The following is a 15,891-nucleotide window of genomic DNA, read 5'->3' as shown; positions in this document are numbered from 1 at the left end:
TTCCAGTGTAGAGTAGCGGACTCAGCATTTGCTGACTGATGCTCCGATGCCCACAGGCCACCTTTCTTCTAGTTTGCCTCGTCATGTTAGTGGAAAACGTTGTTTTCAGTCTCCCTAAATATTTATATCTTATTTGGCATTTCATTCCAATGACAGCAATTCAACCTATTTGGAACTGCTATTTGCCTCTAGATACAGACAGCTTTACAGATAATGGAGCAAACATAAAAGCAAAGTAGTGGGCAGTGGGCAGTGGTGGAGCCCACCTTTATTGCCAGCACTCAGGAGGCAGAGGCAGATGGATCTCTGAGTTCAAGGCCAGCTTGGGCTACAGGGTGAGTTGCAGGACAGCCAGGGTTGTTACATAGAGAAACCCTGTCCTGAAAAAAAACGAAAAAGGAAAAGTAAAGTAGCCCCCCCCCACCAAGTCCAAAATCTTGCTGTAAGCAAATGTACTGTCACCATGGGAGAAATTCTCACTCTGAAAGAGAGTTGAATCACAGTGTAGCAGTCATCATTACCTAGCTTAGGTGCAAGGTGCATTTTTTAAGTATTAGAAACCTCTTGCTGTTTCCTCCCATGTCAGCACTGTGGGTCAGTCTCTGGGACATGGCATAGTTGGGTTTAGTTGGTCTGTAGCCAAAAACTGGTTCTTACTCACAGTGTGTGTGTGTGTGTGTGTGTGTGTGTGTGTGTGTGTGTGTGTGTACATGCATTGTGTGTGTATGCTGGTGGCTTTGTATTTTTCTGCTTCCAGGGGACATGATGACCTTATTGATGAAAAAAGATACTCTGACAGAAGAGGAGACTCAGTTTTACATAGCAGAAACAGTATTAGCCATAGATTCCATTCACCAGCTGGGATTCATCCATAGAGACATCAAGCCAGACAACCTTCTCTTGGACAGCAAGGTATGTGGGGGCGTGGCACAGTGTGTCTGCTGAGCTAGTCAGCCCTGGCTGCATTGTCTGTTTACATGCAGTGATGACATGGGAACAGTGATCCACCTTGCATGTTTTTCTCCTTTTTACAGGTAAGCTTGCCATCACATCCTGTCTCTGAACTATGATTCTGTAACTGAATGTTCTTCATCCTTTTTTTTTTTTTTTTTTTTTTTTTAGCGGATGGAGGGCAGTTGTTGAGACAGTTTCTCTGTGTAGCCCTGGCCATATTGGAACTAGCTCTGTAGACCAGACTGGCCCCAAACTCAGAGATCCACCTACTTCTGCTTCCCAAATGCTGGGATTGAAGACATGCACCACCACACCCACCTGGAGCGCTATTTTAGTAGTTTGTTGTTATGTGTTTTCACTAGTAAGATGGGTGGGGAGCAGCATGTTGCCTAGAGGTATAATGGATGCTGGAAGGACCAGAAGACAATGTTCTTCCTATCCTCCAGTGTTTGTCCATCCATCATCATGTTTCTTCTTCCCTCACAGGGCCATGTGAAACTCTCTGATTTTGGCCTTTGCACAGGCCTGAAAAAAGCACACAGGACAGAGTTTTATAGGAACCTGAACCACAGCCTCCCCAGTGATTTCAGTGAGTATAACAGTGATGTCAGTCACCCTGTTCCTTAATCCAGTGTAAGAGTGATTTTTCTGCTAACTAAACTGTGCAGGAGTCATGGAAAAGTCCCACACCATTTTTAGAGAAGAAATGTAGTACTTTTCTATATTTCCTGTACCTCTGACTAGGCGAGATGAGTGCTTCCAGTTATGTTAAGGCAGATATTGAAAAGGACATCTGGAGAACTCTGCTAGGAAGGTGCTGGGTGTGAAAGCTCTCAGAACAGCTCTAGACTGGATTTACTCCAGGTGTCTTTGTTAGGGTTCTATTGCTTGGATGAGATTCCACAACCACACAACTCTTTTTTTTTTTTTTTTTTAAAGATTTATTTATTATGTATACAATGTTCTGCCTGCACATCAGAAGAGGGCACCAGATCTCACTACAGATGGTTGTGAGCCACCATGTGGTTGCTGGGAATTGAATTCAGGACCTCTGGAAGAACATTCAGTGCTCTAACCTCTGAGCCATCTCTCCAGCCCAACCACACAACTCTTATAAAGGAAAACATTTAATTGAGGTGGTGGCTCACAGTTTAAGAGGTTAAGTCCTTTATCAGCACATCGGGGAGCATGGCGCTGTGCAGGGGAGAGGCAGCTGTTACATATTGATATGCAGGCAACAGGAAGTAGACTCTCAGTGGGCGTGGCTCGAGCATATATGACCCCTCAAAGCCCTCCTCCCCAGTGACACACTTCCTCCAACAAGACCACACCTACTCCAACAAGGACACACCTCCTAATAATGTCACTTTGGGGGGCATTTTCTTTCAAACTGCCACACCAGTTGTTCTTTTTCTGCCTGAGCAGTATCAAAGCATGGAAGAGTGTGTACTAAAGTCACAGTTCCAGCCTGGGGGATGGTTCAGTGGGGAAAGTGCTTGCCCTGCAATCATGAAGACCAGGTTTGATTCCTAAAATGTATGTAAAAGCCAGGCATGAGCCGGGCGTTGGTGGTGCACACCTTTAATTCCAGCACTCGGGAGGCAGAGGCAGGCGGATCTCTGTGAGTTCGAGGCCAGCATGGCCTCCAGAGCAAGTGCCAGGATAGGTTCCAAAGCTACACAGAGAAACCCTGTCTTGAAAAACCAAAAAAAAAAAAAAAAAAAAAAATCGAGGTATGAATGTACATGGCTGCAGCTCAGCACTGAGGAAGCGGGGACAGGAGGACGATTCCCTGGGGCCAGTGGTCAGCCAGCTTAGCTATTTGGCAAGTTCCAAACCAGTGAGAGACCCTGCCTCAGAAAAAGAAAGTAGAAAAGAAAGATGGATGGCATCTAAGGAATGATACCTGTGCTCTTGGGACACACACACACACACACACACACACACACACACACACACACACACACACACACACACACACACACACACACACACACACGACACACCTGCACATGCACCAGCGCAGACATGAACACAGATCACAGCTTGTCCTAGAAAACTCACAGTGCACCCTATCTCCAGGAGTCTACTTGCTGCTCTTGGGTCTTATAAGTTTCAGAAGTTATGAGTGTTGTAGGTCAGCGTGCATGGGTCCAGCCCAACTGCAGATTGGTACTGAGTTGATGTGGATTTTCTGGAGTGCCACAAACCAGATCCGAGTACATGTGAACTGAACATACAGAGCCAGGTGGGAGTAACTGAGTGCAGCGTGCTTATGGGAGGTGATGACAGAGCAGAGTCAATGGAAACGTGTGGTGTGGCTCAGGAGTAGACTGCTTGCGGAGCATGCAGAAGGCCGGCATTCTACAGTAATGCTGCCACCAAAACCCCAAAACAAAGACATTTGAGATGATAGAGGAATGAAAAAGGAGTTACCAGAGTTGATCTGGCTTTGTTTTATTTTGTTGCTGTGAGATTGGGGCTCTCTGTGTATCCTAGGCTGGCCTGGAACTCACAGAGACCTGCCTTCCTCTGTGTCCTACTGCCGTGCCTGGCTTTACCCAGAGAGTTTACTGGATGTGTGGTATGACTAGTACCAGAGCAACCAAAGCAGTGAATGTTCCCTGAATTTTGACTAGGACCTGATTTCTCTTTTAGCTTTCCAGAATATGAATTCCAAAAGGAAAGCAGAGACCTGGAAAAGAAACAGACGCCAGTTAGTAAGTAACATTGGAGACTCCTAAAACACTACAAACCAGTCTGAGTACGTTTTAAAATGAACACAAATGGGCTGGGGATGGAACTCAGTAACATTATGTGCCTGGCTTGCACAAGGCCCTGGGTGCTGTCCCAGTACCATCCGTTGCCAGTAACAACAGAAAAGCGCATTTGTGTAATTGTCAAGCATTTGAGCGTCTCCCCCGTTTAATACTTGAGCAGCAGCAGCAGCACTATCATTGTGTTGTTAGCCCCAAAGGAGTCCTGTGAGGGAGGGGAGCTAATATTAGGTTGTTCTGCTGTTGAGTTTTTGGAGGTGACTTCATTCTGGCCTTCCAGTGGGGTAACAAATCTTTCTTTCTGTTCTCCCTTCCGAAGTATGAAGGGGTTAGTTAAGCTGGGGATTGCAAGGTCAGACTAAGTGTAAACATCTGTATTTAAGGCACTGTCTTTTTACACATTTATTTTTGATATAAAGTCTCCTATAGTCTAGGCTGGCTTAGGACTCATTATATACCTGAGGCTGGCCTTGAACCCTCCAATCTCTGGATTCCAGCAACATGGTAGGATTATAGATGTATCGCCATGCCCACCTTCAGGAAGCATCTCTCAAACTTGTTAAGCTGTTGATCTCTTTAGGCAAGTTAGGACTCCTATTCGTCTGCCTTACTTTCTCTTACTTTGTGGTAGAAAAAGTACTTGGTAATCAGAGTTGGAGAGGGGAATTTAAATTTTTTTATGTGTTTAGCTATGCCCACATTTAAAATTGTGCTCCAGTGGTGTTGAGACATGACTCAGTGGTTAAGAGCACTAACTACCCTTCTAGAGGACTTGGGTTCAATTTCCCAGCACTGACATGGTAGCTTACAACTGTCTGTAACTCCAGGGGATCTGACACCCTTACACAGGCATACACACAGACAAAATACCAATGCACATAAAAATAAATATTAAAGAAAAAAAGATAGCCTGTTCAACAGATGGTGCAGGGCTTTTACTGCAGAAGTTAAACATGTGCTGTGTTTTGAAATGAAATTTGATTCTTATCTTTCACCTTGTATAAAAATCAATGCAAAATGGGTCAAAGGCCTTTATTTAAAAACCAAAACAAGGCATGTTTGGAATGCCTTTAATCCCAGTACTCAGAAGGCAGAGGCAGGTGGATCTCTGTGAGTTAGAGGCTAGTGTGGTCTACATACAAGTTCTGGGATAGCCAGGACTACATAGATAAATCCTTCTCAAACAACAATTAATACTCCCCCCCAAACTTCTAGAAGGTACGGGGCACCACTAGCACAGGGACTAGTCCAAGTGTCGACAGATGGCACCGCATGGAAATTAGAAGTTTCTGCAGCACAGGAAACTCTCAGTGCAGACAGCCCAGAGTGGAGAAAAGCGTTACCAGATCCATTCAGAGAAGTAGCTAATATCTAGAACTTGCAAAGAGCTGCAAAAATTAAATACCAGGGGAGTAAAACTGTCGATCAACAAATGAGCAAGTGACCAGAATAGATACTTTCCAAAGAAAGAAACACAAATGGCCAGTAACTATTTTTAAAAGTATTTAGTTAGGCTTGCTAGTGCATACTTTTAGTCCCAGCCCTTGGGAGACTGAGACAGAGAATCTATGTGTTTAAGACCAGTCTGATCTACATCATGAGTCCCAGGCCAGCCAGGGCTAAGACCTTGTCTAAAAACAAATGTCCAGTATACCTTGCCATCAGGGAAATGCAAATTAAAACTACTTTGAGATAACACCTCAGAGTAGTCAGAATGGTGACCATCCACAGATCTGACAAGGAGCATGGAGAAGAGGAGCCTGTACTCATTGTTTGTGTGGTATAAATCACATAAGCCACTGTGGAATTCAGCTACCTGTTGAGCCATCTCCAGCCCAAACATGGAAAGAAATGTCTAAGCCTGAACACCTCCTTGGGCGTGTTGGCCAGGCACACCTGTCTCCAGCCCCAAGCGGGTGTGGCTAGGGTATCCCCTACACAAACAGGACAGAGTATGAAGGCTATTAACCTAGGGGCTAGCAGATGAGAGCTGGGCTGTCATTTTTATTTCAGAGGCTGCTTTACACATAACAAACCCCAAATGGGAGGCTTTGGCTGTACGTCCTTGTAGGTTTTGTAGCCTGTTGTATACATGAGAGTCAGGTACAGGAATTTCAAGACTTCCTCTTGTGTATCACAGAAAGCCTGTGATACAGGAGACATCTGTAAGCGTTTGGCCACTGGGACTTCAGTTCTCACCAACAAGGCTTCCCTTTGTGGCACTTTCAGGCCACACAGTGTGTATTGGAAAAAGATGATTTGGCGCAAGACATTTCATCTCCAGACTGGGCTGTCCCTTCACTACTTCTCAGGCTTTGAGTAATGTGTTTGTATGTCAGGTTTTATCTGTATCACTGAGCCAGCCAGCTCTTCCTTGCAGACATCTTGGTAGAATTAGAAAGGCTCATTCAGGTCTAGAACCTGGTTCTTAATGGGTTGTTTATGGTATGGGGTCTGGGTATGTTTGGGAGGGGTCTTCTGCCTTATTGTTCAAAGCTTTCTTGTTCATTTTGGAAAATGCTGTAGCAGATGAGTTTGTAGTAGGCTTGGGCTGTCCTGCAGTTTGGGTGCCCATGGTGGAGCTCGAGGCCTTTGGTCTCTGGAATAGCATTCTGAGCTTGAGCACTCACTCCTGGCCGGGCCTCTCTAATGTGTGTACGTATTTCAGGCCTTCTCTACAGTGGGAACTCCTGATTACATTGCTCCTGAGGTCTTCATGCAGACCGGGTACAACAAGCTCTGTGATTGGTGGTCACTCGGGGTGATCATGTATGAGATGCTTATTGGTAAGTTGCATGCTTCCTGAGGGGTTTTCTGTGCAGCCGGTAAGGACTTACACGCTGTCACACTGTGTCACTTGGGGGCCAACTAGATGCTGTACTCTCTTGCCTTCAGAGTGAAGTTTCATTGACGGGCAGCTCTTTCCAACGAGTCCCATTGTATTAATGGGTTTCCTCACCTCTGTGTTGCCTGTGCTGGTCATTTATTATTTTTCATTTTTTCTGTTCCTTCATTCTTTCATCTGGCCCATCAAGCACCTATCGTGTACAAAGAGCTTAACCAAGGCCGTGTCTCTGTCTTGGTTTGTGAGTTGTGACTTGCTTCCTCTCTTGAGGCTTATACAGAGTGAAACCTTTCTTTCTCCCTTGTATTTGGATGGTGTGTATCTCTATTGAGGGAACACGTCTCTGGCAGCATGGCCATGTGTCATGGAGCACTAGCAGATGAGTCTTTGGATGAGAGGGTAGGTTTGGAATCACATGGTCTTGGGGACATTGGATATGAATGTCCTCCATGTAGAAGACAGACTGGTGATAGGGAGTGAAAGTGTTTCTCTTCTTGCCCAAACTTCCAGTAAACTATAAAAAAGAGGCCATGGTGGTCTCTGTGAAACCCATGCTGTTTTTTACAGCTTGCTTGACACTCTACCCATGTGAGGCCTCCCTAGGAAGGGTCCTCTCTTCTCCATTCTTCTCCAATGCTGACGTCTGCACTGCAGCTCTGCTTGTCCTTTCTCTTCTCAGCTTTGGTGTCAGCTGCTTTCCAGTTGGCGTTCTAGTGGTATCAGAGGTGCAACTCTTCACTTTGAGTTGGCTACATGAAAAATGGGTGTTCATAGCTGGGCTGTGGTAGTGCACTCAGGAGGCAGAGACAGGCAGATCTCTGTGAGTTTGAGACCAGCCTGGTCTACAAGAGCGAGTTCCAGGACAGCCTCCAAAGCCACAGAGAAACCCTGTCTCGAAAAGCACAAAACAAAAACAAAAAGGGGGGGGCGGGTTTAGATATTTTCTGGGGAGAATGAAAATCCTGGCAGTATGGTGGAGGAATGAGCATGCGGAGGTCGTAAGTTGCTGTTAGAGAGACGTGGAACTGCTTCAGGCTCTGGCTTCTGGGCTGTAAAGCTCCATAATTCCTGCTTGTTACAGGCTACCCACCTTTCTGCTCTGAGACCCCGCAAGAGACATATAAGAAGGTGATGAACTGGAAGGAAACTTTGACCTTTCCCCCGGAAGTTCCCATCTCCGAGAAAGCCAAGGGCCTGATTCTGAGGTAGCACAGCCTCTCCCATGCTCAGCCTGGTGACAGGAATGAATCCTGGGTGCTCCTGCTTCCTCCCTCCAGGGGTGGGGGTTGGGGGAGAGCATGCAGGAGCCTGGCTATTCCTTTTTCTGAAGAAGTGTTTGCAGTGTGCTGAAAGCCTCTGTTTCTAGGTTCTGCTGTGAGTGGGAACATAGAGTTGGAGCCTCTGGAGTTGAGGAAATAAAAAGTAACCCTTTCTTTGAAGGTGTTGACTGGGAACATATCAGGTAGGCACCATGTTACAGTTTCCAGGATTTAACATCACTTCTTGTTGGAGTGGGGGAGAATATGCATCCGGCGGTACATGGGTGAGGCTCAGAGGGTGGCTGTGGAGTTCATTCTTCCCTTTAACTTTGACATGCACTCCAGGATCAAATGAAGTCACCAGGTTTGTGGAGCAAGCACCTTTGCCCACTGAGCTGTCTAATGGGCCCTATATAGACTGGGTCCCCTGCAGCCCAGCCTGGCCTCCTAGGAGGGTTGTAGCTGAAGATGATCGTGGGCTCTTGATTCTCCGGACTCTTCCTCCCAAGTGTTTGTACAAGCGTGTGCCACCATCCCCAGACTGTGATTTCCTTAGTGCCAGTTTGGAGGAAGACAGCCTTGCAGACATTTAGAGTCTTTCATTTGTGGTGAAAATGAGTCAGTCAGTCAGGGACTGACAAAGTAAAGGAAGCTGCTGTCTTTGCTTATGTCTGACCTCTGTGGTTGAGGCCTCCAGCAGATAGAGGCCGTTTCTGGGGGACAGAGGACGGCGAGTGAAGGTGGGCAGGAGAGGGGGAGGAGGGAAGCTTGTGGAGACGAGGGCAGCGTGGAGGTGTGGCCTGGGCCTCTAAACCACCTGCTAAAGCAGCACCTGTTGTCATTAGCATGCAAGGGTTACTAAGCACAAAGTGTGTTGCCATTTTATAATTGTATTCTGATTTAGAGTCCTGAATTTTGTTGGGTTTTGTTTGTTTTTTGAGACAGGGTTTCTCTGTGTAACAGCTCTGGCTGTCCTCGGACTTCCTCTGTAGACTAGACTGACTTGAGAGGCTAGCCTGGGACTCACAGTCTACTTCCCTTGGCTTCACTGTGGCCAGCACCCTGGTGACTGTATCTTTCCAGTAGAGTCATGGTAGAGCCCATTGCAGGCTGCTTAGAGGCTCTCTCCCTTCTAGGAGGAGCCCTTCTGAGGGGTGGGTGCGTCCACTTGGAGCTGTAGCTGCTCCCCTGTTTTCTGATGGGATGCTTGTTTGTAGCTGCTCCCTGTCTTCTGATGGGAGGCTTGTTTGGTTGGGTTTTGCTGTTTTTTGAGACAGTGTCTCAGCTGGGCAGTGGTGGCGCACACCTTTAAACCCAGCACTCAGGAGGCAGAGGCAGGTGGATCTCTGTGAATTTAAGACCAGCGTAGTCTACAGAGTGAGGTCCAGGACAGCCAGGGCTACACAGAGAAACTGTGTCTCAAAAGACGGAACAATAAAAAAGTGACAGGGTCTCCGTGCAGCCCCAGCTGTCCTGAAACTCACTAGGTACACCTGGCTGGCCTTGAACTCACAAGAGATTCACCTGCCTCTTCCTCCTGGTTGCTGGGATTAAAGGGTGTGCCATTGTACTGGCTGAGTTACCAATTTTTAATGATAATTTGGCTCAGATGTAGCCAATTGGCTTATTTAGCATTCAGAGAAAACAAATTCTGCCTGTCGGTGTGAATAGTCCTCCCATGTCAGAAGGGTCTTCTGAGAAAGACTTGGTCAGCGTCCTCCGAGGGAATACTGTCTGGTGACTGGGTATGTCTATACCTACAGGGAGAGACCGGCTGCGATATCTATTGAAATCAAGAGCATCGATGATACCTCCAACTTCGATGAATTCCCAGAGTCGGATATTCTTAAACCCACAGGTAACCCCCGCCCTCTGCCCCCGCCCGCCTCTGCAGCCTCAGGGCTGCATCCTCCCCAGCCGTTTTGGGGTGACATTTACAGATGCTCCTCAGAATGTGAAGGGGCACTTCTGATCCCTTGTAAGCGTTTATCAGTACTGTCGGGTAGCGTGAGACTACTAAATGGGACGTGAGTGAGTACAAATCTGTGTCTAGACTTTGAGCTGGCCAAGCATGTCACAAAACCTAACTCAGGTAAACTGAAATGACAGGAGCAAAAAAATAAAACTTTAAAAATATTTATTCAGAAATGGGAAATTCAGAGAACATAGGTAAGCAAAATAGAATTTTTGTTTTGTTTTTTTGAGACAGGGTTTCTCTGTGTAGCCCTGGCTGTCCTGGCACTTGCTCTTGTAGACCAGGCTGACCTCAAACTCACAGAGATCCACCTGCCTCTGCCTCCCAAGTGCTGAGATTAAAGGCGTGCGCCAACACCTCCCAGCGCAAAATAGAAAATTTGCACATTGAAGAATAATCCTTCCCGATTGGGAGCTGCGCTGTATTCTCCAGGGTGTCATGCCTCTGGGACTGAGCTGTCCTTGAGGTAGGACAGTGTCTCAGTCTCACCTGTCTCTTTGCCAGTGACAAGTAATCACCCTGAGAGTGACTACAAGAACAAGGACTGGGTCTTCATCAATTACACCTACAAGCGCTTTGAGGGGCTGACGGCCAGGGGGGCCATCCCTTCCTACATGAAGGCAGCAAAGTAAGACTGTGCTGAGGGCCCTAACTGGCCAGCGGTCCCTGTGCAGCACTGCAGCTCTCCTCTCACACTCTTGAAAGACTTCCAAGAAGTTTGTAGAACCCGTTAACACGCATAGTCAAGTCTCTGCAATGTGATTGTAAGTGGCTGTGCCTCCATACTGCACCAGGAAACTGATAGGACAAAGACAAGCATTTCTCCTCGGCCATAAGCAGCTGTCTTGCTTCTCTAGAAGCCCTACGAGCCAGTTTGCTAGGTGTTTCAAAGAGAATTTGAATCTCCTGAGTTCCTCAGAATGAAGGGGGGAAAGAGCCATCGCCCGCCATTACTGAGATTATAGACACTGAGTACCAGCCAATGCCTGTGTTGTGGTGAAATGCCACCTGCCAAGCCCACCAAGTATTTCTTTTCTCTTTATAGCTGAAAAATCTGTAGTTAAAGAAAACGCAATAATGAAAGTCTGTGTGAACACCCAACAGTGTGGCTGAAGGAACGGCCTCCGTTCTACAGGTGTGGGTGTTTTCTCCCCATACCTCAGCCTGCCCGAGTGACTTTCCACAGCCTTCATTCATGGTGCACTTTACTTATGGTACTAGGGCAAAGACCCCAAACCCACTGACCTATCTCCCCATCCCAAAGCCTCGTGCTGCTCTCCTGTTTTGGTAGGGAGGCACTAGTGTGACCCTTTGTTGCTGTTCGAAAGCCCACACAGCCACTGGGCACTGCCAAGGAGCTCTGGACCATGTGGCAACTCTCATTTTCTATACGAGACGATCTTGAGACACACACGTGCGCCTACCAGCAATGCCCGGCAGTGCTACAGGACAGCTTGTGCCTGAGAACACAGCAGAGAACCCAGGGAGGCTCAGGTGCTGCCATGCAAGATCTCCCAGCCTCCCAGCCTCCGTGGAAGTCAAGGCAGACCAGCCCACTGATGAGTAGTCCTCAGCTCACACCCAACTCATGGTGCAATTGTGTTTGTCTTGCTATTTCCCGATCCCAACTTTAAGTAGCCATTTTGCCTTGGAATCATGATTACAAATTTTTCCTTTGCAGATGCCTTCCTGGGGGATACTTGCCCCTGCACCCAAAAGGGTTGCCTGCAACTAGGGCTGCCTTGGCTCTGCTGTGGCATTCTGTCATGAGAAACACTGAATTTAGCACAAAGTGCCTTGTCTGCCACAGCTGCTGCCACCTTTGGAAAATGTTTGCTGCGTTAGAAAATGTGGAGGTTCTATGTTAATGCATTGTTAAGAGTTCGTTTCAAGTGTTGGTAACTGCTGAAGCATTATTTGCACCTGTGTGGTAACTCGCAGTGTCATGGCCAACCTATGACTGGGACTCGCTCTGCCAGTCTTGACACTGTGAAGGTCAGGTATGTCCTAGCTCAGCCATTCAGAGAATAGAAGACTTAAAACTGTAAGCAAAATGACTTTGGTTTTCATGTCTTAGGAAAAGAAAACAGAATGTTAGGAAGTCTTGACTCTGGGTAAGGGCACTGGCGGTGTTAGCTCCTTGAGCTGTCATTTAGAGCCTGGTGCAGAGGAGGTAGAAGGGCCTGTGGGTGGCTTTGAGCTATGTATTACCAAACAGTTGGGGTCCTGAACCCTGTGTGTTTGCAGGAGTGTGTGAGCATGGATGGAGAAGTCAGAGTAGTGGTAGACCCGTTGTGGTGGGGATGCTTCGTTCTGGGAAATGCCCACATTTTAACTATTCAACTTTTGAATAAACTGTGAAAACAGTAGTGGAACTTGGTTGTGGTTTTATTTCACGTGCCGTATTGAAAGTAGCTGTGGCCGGGTTTTGGTGACATGTGCCTTTAATCCCAGCACTCGGGAGGCAGAGGCAGGCGGATCTCTGTGAGTTCAAGGCCAGCCTGGTCTCCAGAGCGAGTGCCAGGATAGGCTCCAAAGCTACACAGAGAAACCCTGTCTCGAAAAACCAAAAAAAAAAAAAAAAAAGTAGCTGTGACCTGAAATCCAAGGAAGCAGAACACTGGTGGCCCTGCCCGATCTTTTTGTCCAGCGATATGGATATTGCACTGTTGCACTGTTCTCTTGATACAAAATGCTTTCTGTCTGGAGCTGGTCTTCTGAATTTATTCATTGAGAGAGACTATGGAGGCCCCTCCTATCTGTCTCTGTGCGGACAAAACACTTGCTGGACAGGTGGTGTCACTGGATCATCCAGGAATTTAAAACTTAAAATGTGGTATTTCTCAGTCCTAAATATTTGTTTAATTTATTTAAAAAAATCATTTATTGTGTGTCACAACTTTATGTGTGGTGATCACAAGACAACTTGTAGCAGTCGGTTCTTTATGTCAGCCAAAAGGGTCCAGGGGATCAAACTCAGGTCATCAGGCTTGTATAGCAAGTGCAATTACTGTTTTTCTTTGCTGCAGCTTCGGGCAATGAAACATGATCCATCAAATTCAGCAAACCCACATTTTATTTATTGGAGTTTATTGGGAAAGGAAGCAAAGGGTAGGTAGGTGTTAACCAATCAGGAGCAGAAATGGAGAGAGAGAGAGAGACAGGGAAGGGGAGGGAGGGAGGAGAACAGGCAGGAGGTGCTTGCTTATGTAGGGAATGGGAGCAGTTTAGAACGAGTCTCAGCAGTTGGGGCCCTTGAAACTGGAGTCATGGAGCTGCTTTTGGCTGCCCAGCTCCATGAGGCCCCACTTCCACGTGGTTTCTGCATGCACAGTCCTTATGTAGCCTTATGTAGCATAATACGTGCATTATGCAGCCATGCAGCTTTTGACAGCTGCCAGCGAGGATGGATCATCTGTCAAAGATGGATCCCCGGTCAAGGGAAGGTAGCCTGGAGACCAGCTATCCAGGGGCAGGGAGAGAGACCAAGGATTAGAGAGGCCCGTGACCAGAAAAGGTTCCTTAAGGAGCAGGCCCAGGCCCAGCAGAGGGCTGGCACAAGTGACAGATGCCTGAGGAGAGGAGTGGGGAGCAGGAACAGAGCCAGGTTGCCTAGGACCCGGGAAGAGGGAGAAGCCACCTCTTACTATTAAAAGATGGGAGATTAAACAGGGGGTGTCAGGTAGGGCAGGAATATGGGGCACCAAATCGTGAAAACTTCCCACTGACTTTGGGAGCGTTGACCATCTTTGGGTGGGGGAGAGAAAGCCGGGGTCCTGCCACATCCTGGGGTAGCTGGTTGTTTCATTGCAGTCCAGGCTGTATGGAACTCTCTGGCACCTCTTAGATCTTTACATTCACTCAGGAGGCACAGATGGTTGATTGGAGGGCGCTTGGACGGCTTGGTGGTCTTTGTCTCCAGATCCATGGCTACCACAGGCATTGCTGCAACAATAGCTAATTGACTGGGTTAGGAGTTTTAATGAGTTAATTGGGAGATACACAGAGAGGAGATTGAGCAGGGTATAATTAGTAGAAGCAGGAGAACTCAGATCAGCCTGAGGGAAGAAGGGGTTCCCAGGCCGGCACAGTGTGGTTGTAGGGGTGAAGCCTCATTCTGAAATCGGTGACAAGGTAGTTGACCTCAGTGTCCTCCCAAGCGAAGCGCAAGGTCCTGCTGGGGTTGCTGTGTGTGAAGGGTGACCTTCAGGTGGAGAAGGGAAGGGTTTTTGAGGTGGGATAAGTGAATCCAGTGGGGGAGGCCCTCAAGCTTAGCAGCTGTTGGAGTGACAAGAATCACCTTGAAGGGGCTCTGCCATTTAGGGGGAAAGGGTGAGGGGCAAAAGGTGAGGGGCGTTGGTCTGGAGGAGAGAGAAGGACCTGGTCCCCAATGTTAATTGGGGATGCACAGGGTTGGCACATGGTTGAGGTAGGGGGAGTGTTCAGTAAAGTTCCATAGAGGGAACGGAGGTGAAGTAAGGGTGTGAGAAGGTGATGAGGGAGAGGTGAGGGCTTAGGTGAGAGACCAGGTGTTAGAGCCAGCCGTCCATATGAGTTCAAAGGGTGAGATGAAAAGGGGTTGTTTGGGGAGAACCCTGAGCCTGAAAAGGGCCAGAGCTTTACCCAGTCAAGGTGAAGTTCCTGTGACATTTTAACAAGAACAGTTTTGAAGTTAGTTCATTCTACCTTCCCTGAGGACTGGGGGTGATATGCGATATGAAAATGCCAAGGGGTTTTGAGAGCTGTAGATAGCATTTGGGGGATCTGAGAGATGAACTTGGGACCATTGTCTGACTGAAGAGAGGATGGAATTCCAACAGAGGAGCAATTTCCCTGAGAGGGATGTTAGACACTAGGCTTTTTGGGGTTGTTTGTTTTTTTTGATACAGGGTTTCTCTGTGTAGCTTTGGAGCCTATCCTGGCACTCGCTCTGGAGACCAGGCTGGCCTGGAACTCATAGAGATCTGCCTGCCTCTGCCTCCCGAGTGCTGGGATTAAAGGCGTGCGCCACCACATCCGTCCGACACTGGGTTTTTTGTTAGTGGTTGGGAACACTTCTTCCTATCCCGAGAAGTTATTAATACCAGGAGATATTTGACTCGTCTGACTGTGGGCATGTGGGTAAAGTCAAGTTGCCAGTCAGCCCCTGGGAGAGAAAGCCCCTGGCCTGCTGGATGGGAAAAGGGGGACTATGATATTTGGAGTTAGGGTCTGACATCTGACAGGTTTTACAGTGATACAGGTTACAGTGATAGTTCTTAAGAAAGTCCTCAGGGGTGGGCTGGAGGTGAGTCTTGACAAACAGAAAGAGCCTTACTGTTAGGGTGCAAAAGCTGGTGTAAATAGGACAGAATTTGTGTCAGGAGGTGACTGTGAGGATGTGGGTTGTACTGTATGAACTCCCTGTGGTGGGTGAGGTGAGTCTGGGTCTCGAAGGGCTGCAGCCCTAGCTGCTTTATCAGCCCGGTTATTGGTTGTTGCCCTTAGAGATAATGGAGCTGTCAGATGAGACCGGCAGAGAATAATCCCTATAGCTTCTGGTAGGAGGGAGGCCTTTATCATGGCCATAATATGACCTGAGTTAGTTATGGATCCTCCTTTTGTAGTAAGCAGCCTGTGCCCTTTCCAGATAGCAGCATGGGACAGGAGGATGTGGAAAGCATATTTGGAGTCTGTGTAAACATTTAGGAATTGTCCTTGTGCTTATTGGAAGGCACAGGTGAGAGCTGTTAGTTCAGTCTGCTGGTTAGTGTGGGTGGGGCGTGCCCATGTCTTCACCATCCTGGTATCTGACACCATGCCATAGCCTGCTCTACAGTCCCCTCATGTAAAAAGGAGCTGCCATCTGTGTACCAGGTGTAGGTGGCCTGAGGTAGTGTGCCCTCCTGTATGTGTGACAGATGGGGCAGTAGTTCTTCCTGGGTTTCATTGCAGGAATGAGATGGCAAATAGTATTCAGGTGAGGTAGAAAATTTGAGATATTAAGGGGTGGGCAGGATTGGAAAGTAAGTGTGGCATCTTCTACCAGCCTCACCTGTAGGGAAAGAACTCGGGAAGGAGGTAGAGTTTGTAAGCCTCTGT

The 15,891-nt window shown here is 47.6% G+C and overlaps 1 protein-coding gene across 4 annotated transcripts in view; it reads left to right on the top strand.

Moving 5' to 3' along the window:
- The window catches only part of Stk38 (serine/threonine kinase 38), a 44,257-nt gene that overhangs the window by 18,325 nt on the left and 10,041 nt on the right, over window positions 1-15,891 (top strand). For 3 of the 4 annotated variants that reach the window (XM_027394451.2, XM_027394454.2, XM_027394453.2), the window contains exons 7-14: window positions 758-912; window positions 1,441-1,543; window positions 3,613-3,674; window positions 6,400-6,517; window positions 7,658-7,781; window positions 7,943-8,038; window positions 9,599-9,693; window positions 10,315-12,185. In XM_027394451.2, coding sequence (XP_027250252.1) covers window positions 758-912; window positions 1,441-1,543; window positions 3,613-3,674; window positions 6,400-6,517; window positions 7,658-7,781; window positions 7,943-8,038; window positions 9,599-9,693; window positions 10,315-10,442 — 881 coding nt within the window. In that variant the 3' untranslated portion in view covers window positions 10,443-12,185. Of the gene's footprint in view, window positions 1-757; window positions 913-1,440; window positions 1,544-3,612; window positions 3,675-6,399; window positions 6,518-7,657; window positions 7,782-7,942; window positions 8,039-9,598; window positions 9,694-10,314; window positions 12,186-15,891 lie in introns of those variants that run through there. The other variant, XM_035451045.1, reaches the window with a different exon arrangement.

The sequence above is a fragment of the Cricetulus griseus genome, assembly GCF_003668045.3.
Source record: "Cricetulus griseus strain 17A/GY chromosome 1 unlocalized genomic scaffold, alternate assembly CriGri-PICRH-1.0 chr1_0, whole genome shotgun sequence".
Lineage (NCBI taxonomy): Eukaryota > Metazoa > Chordata > Mammalia > Rodentia > Cricetidae > Cricetulus > Cricetulus griseus.
The sequence above is the reverse complement of the archived record's forward strand: the minus strand, read 5'-3'. Positions and strand labels throughout refer to the sequence as shown.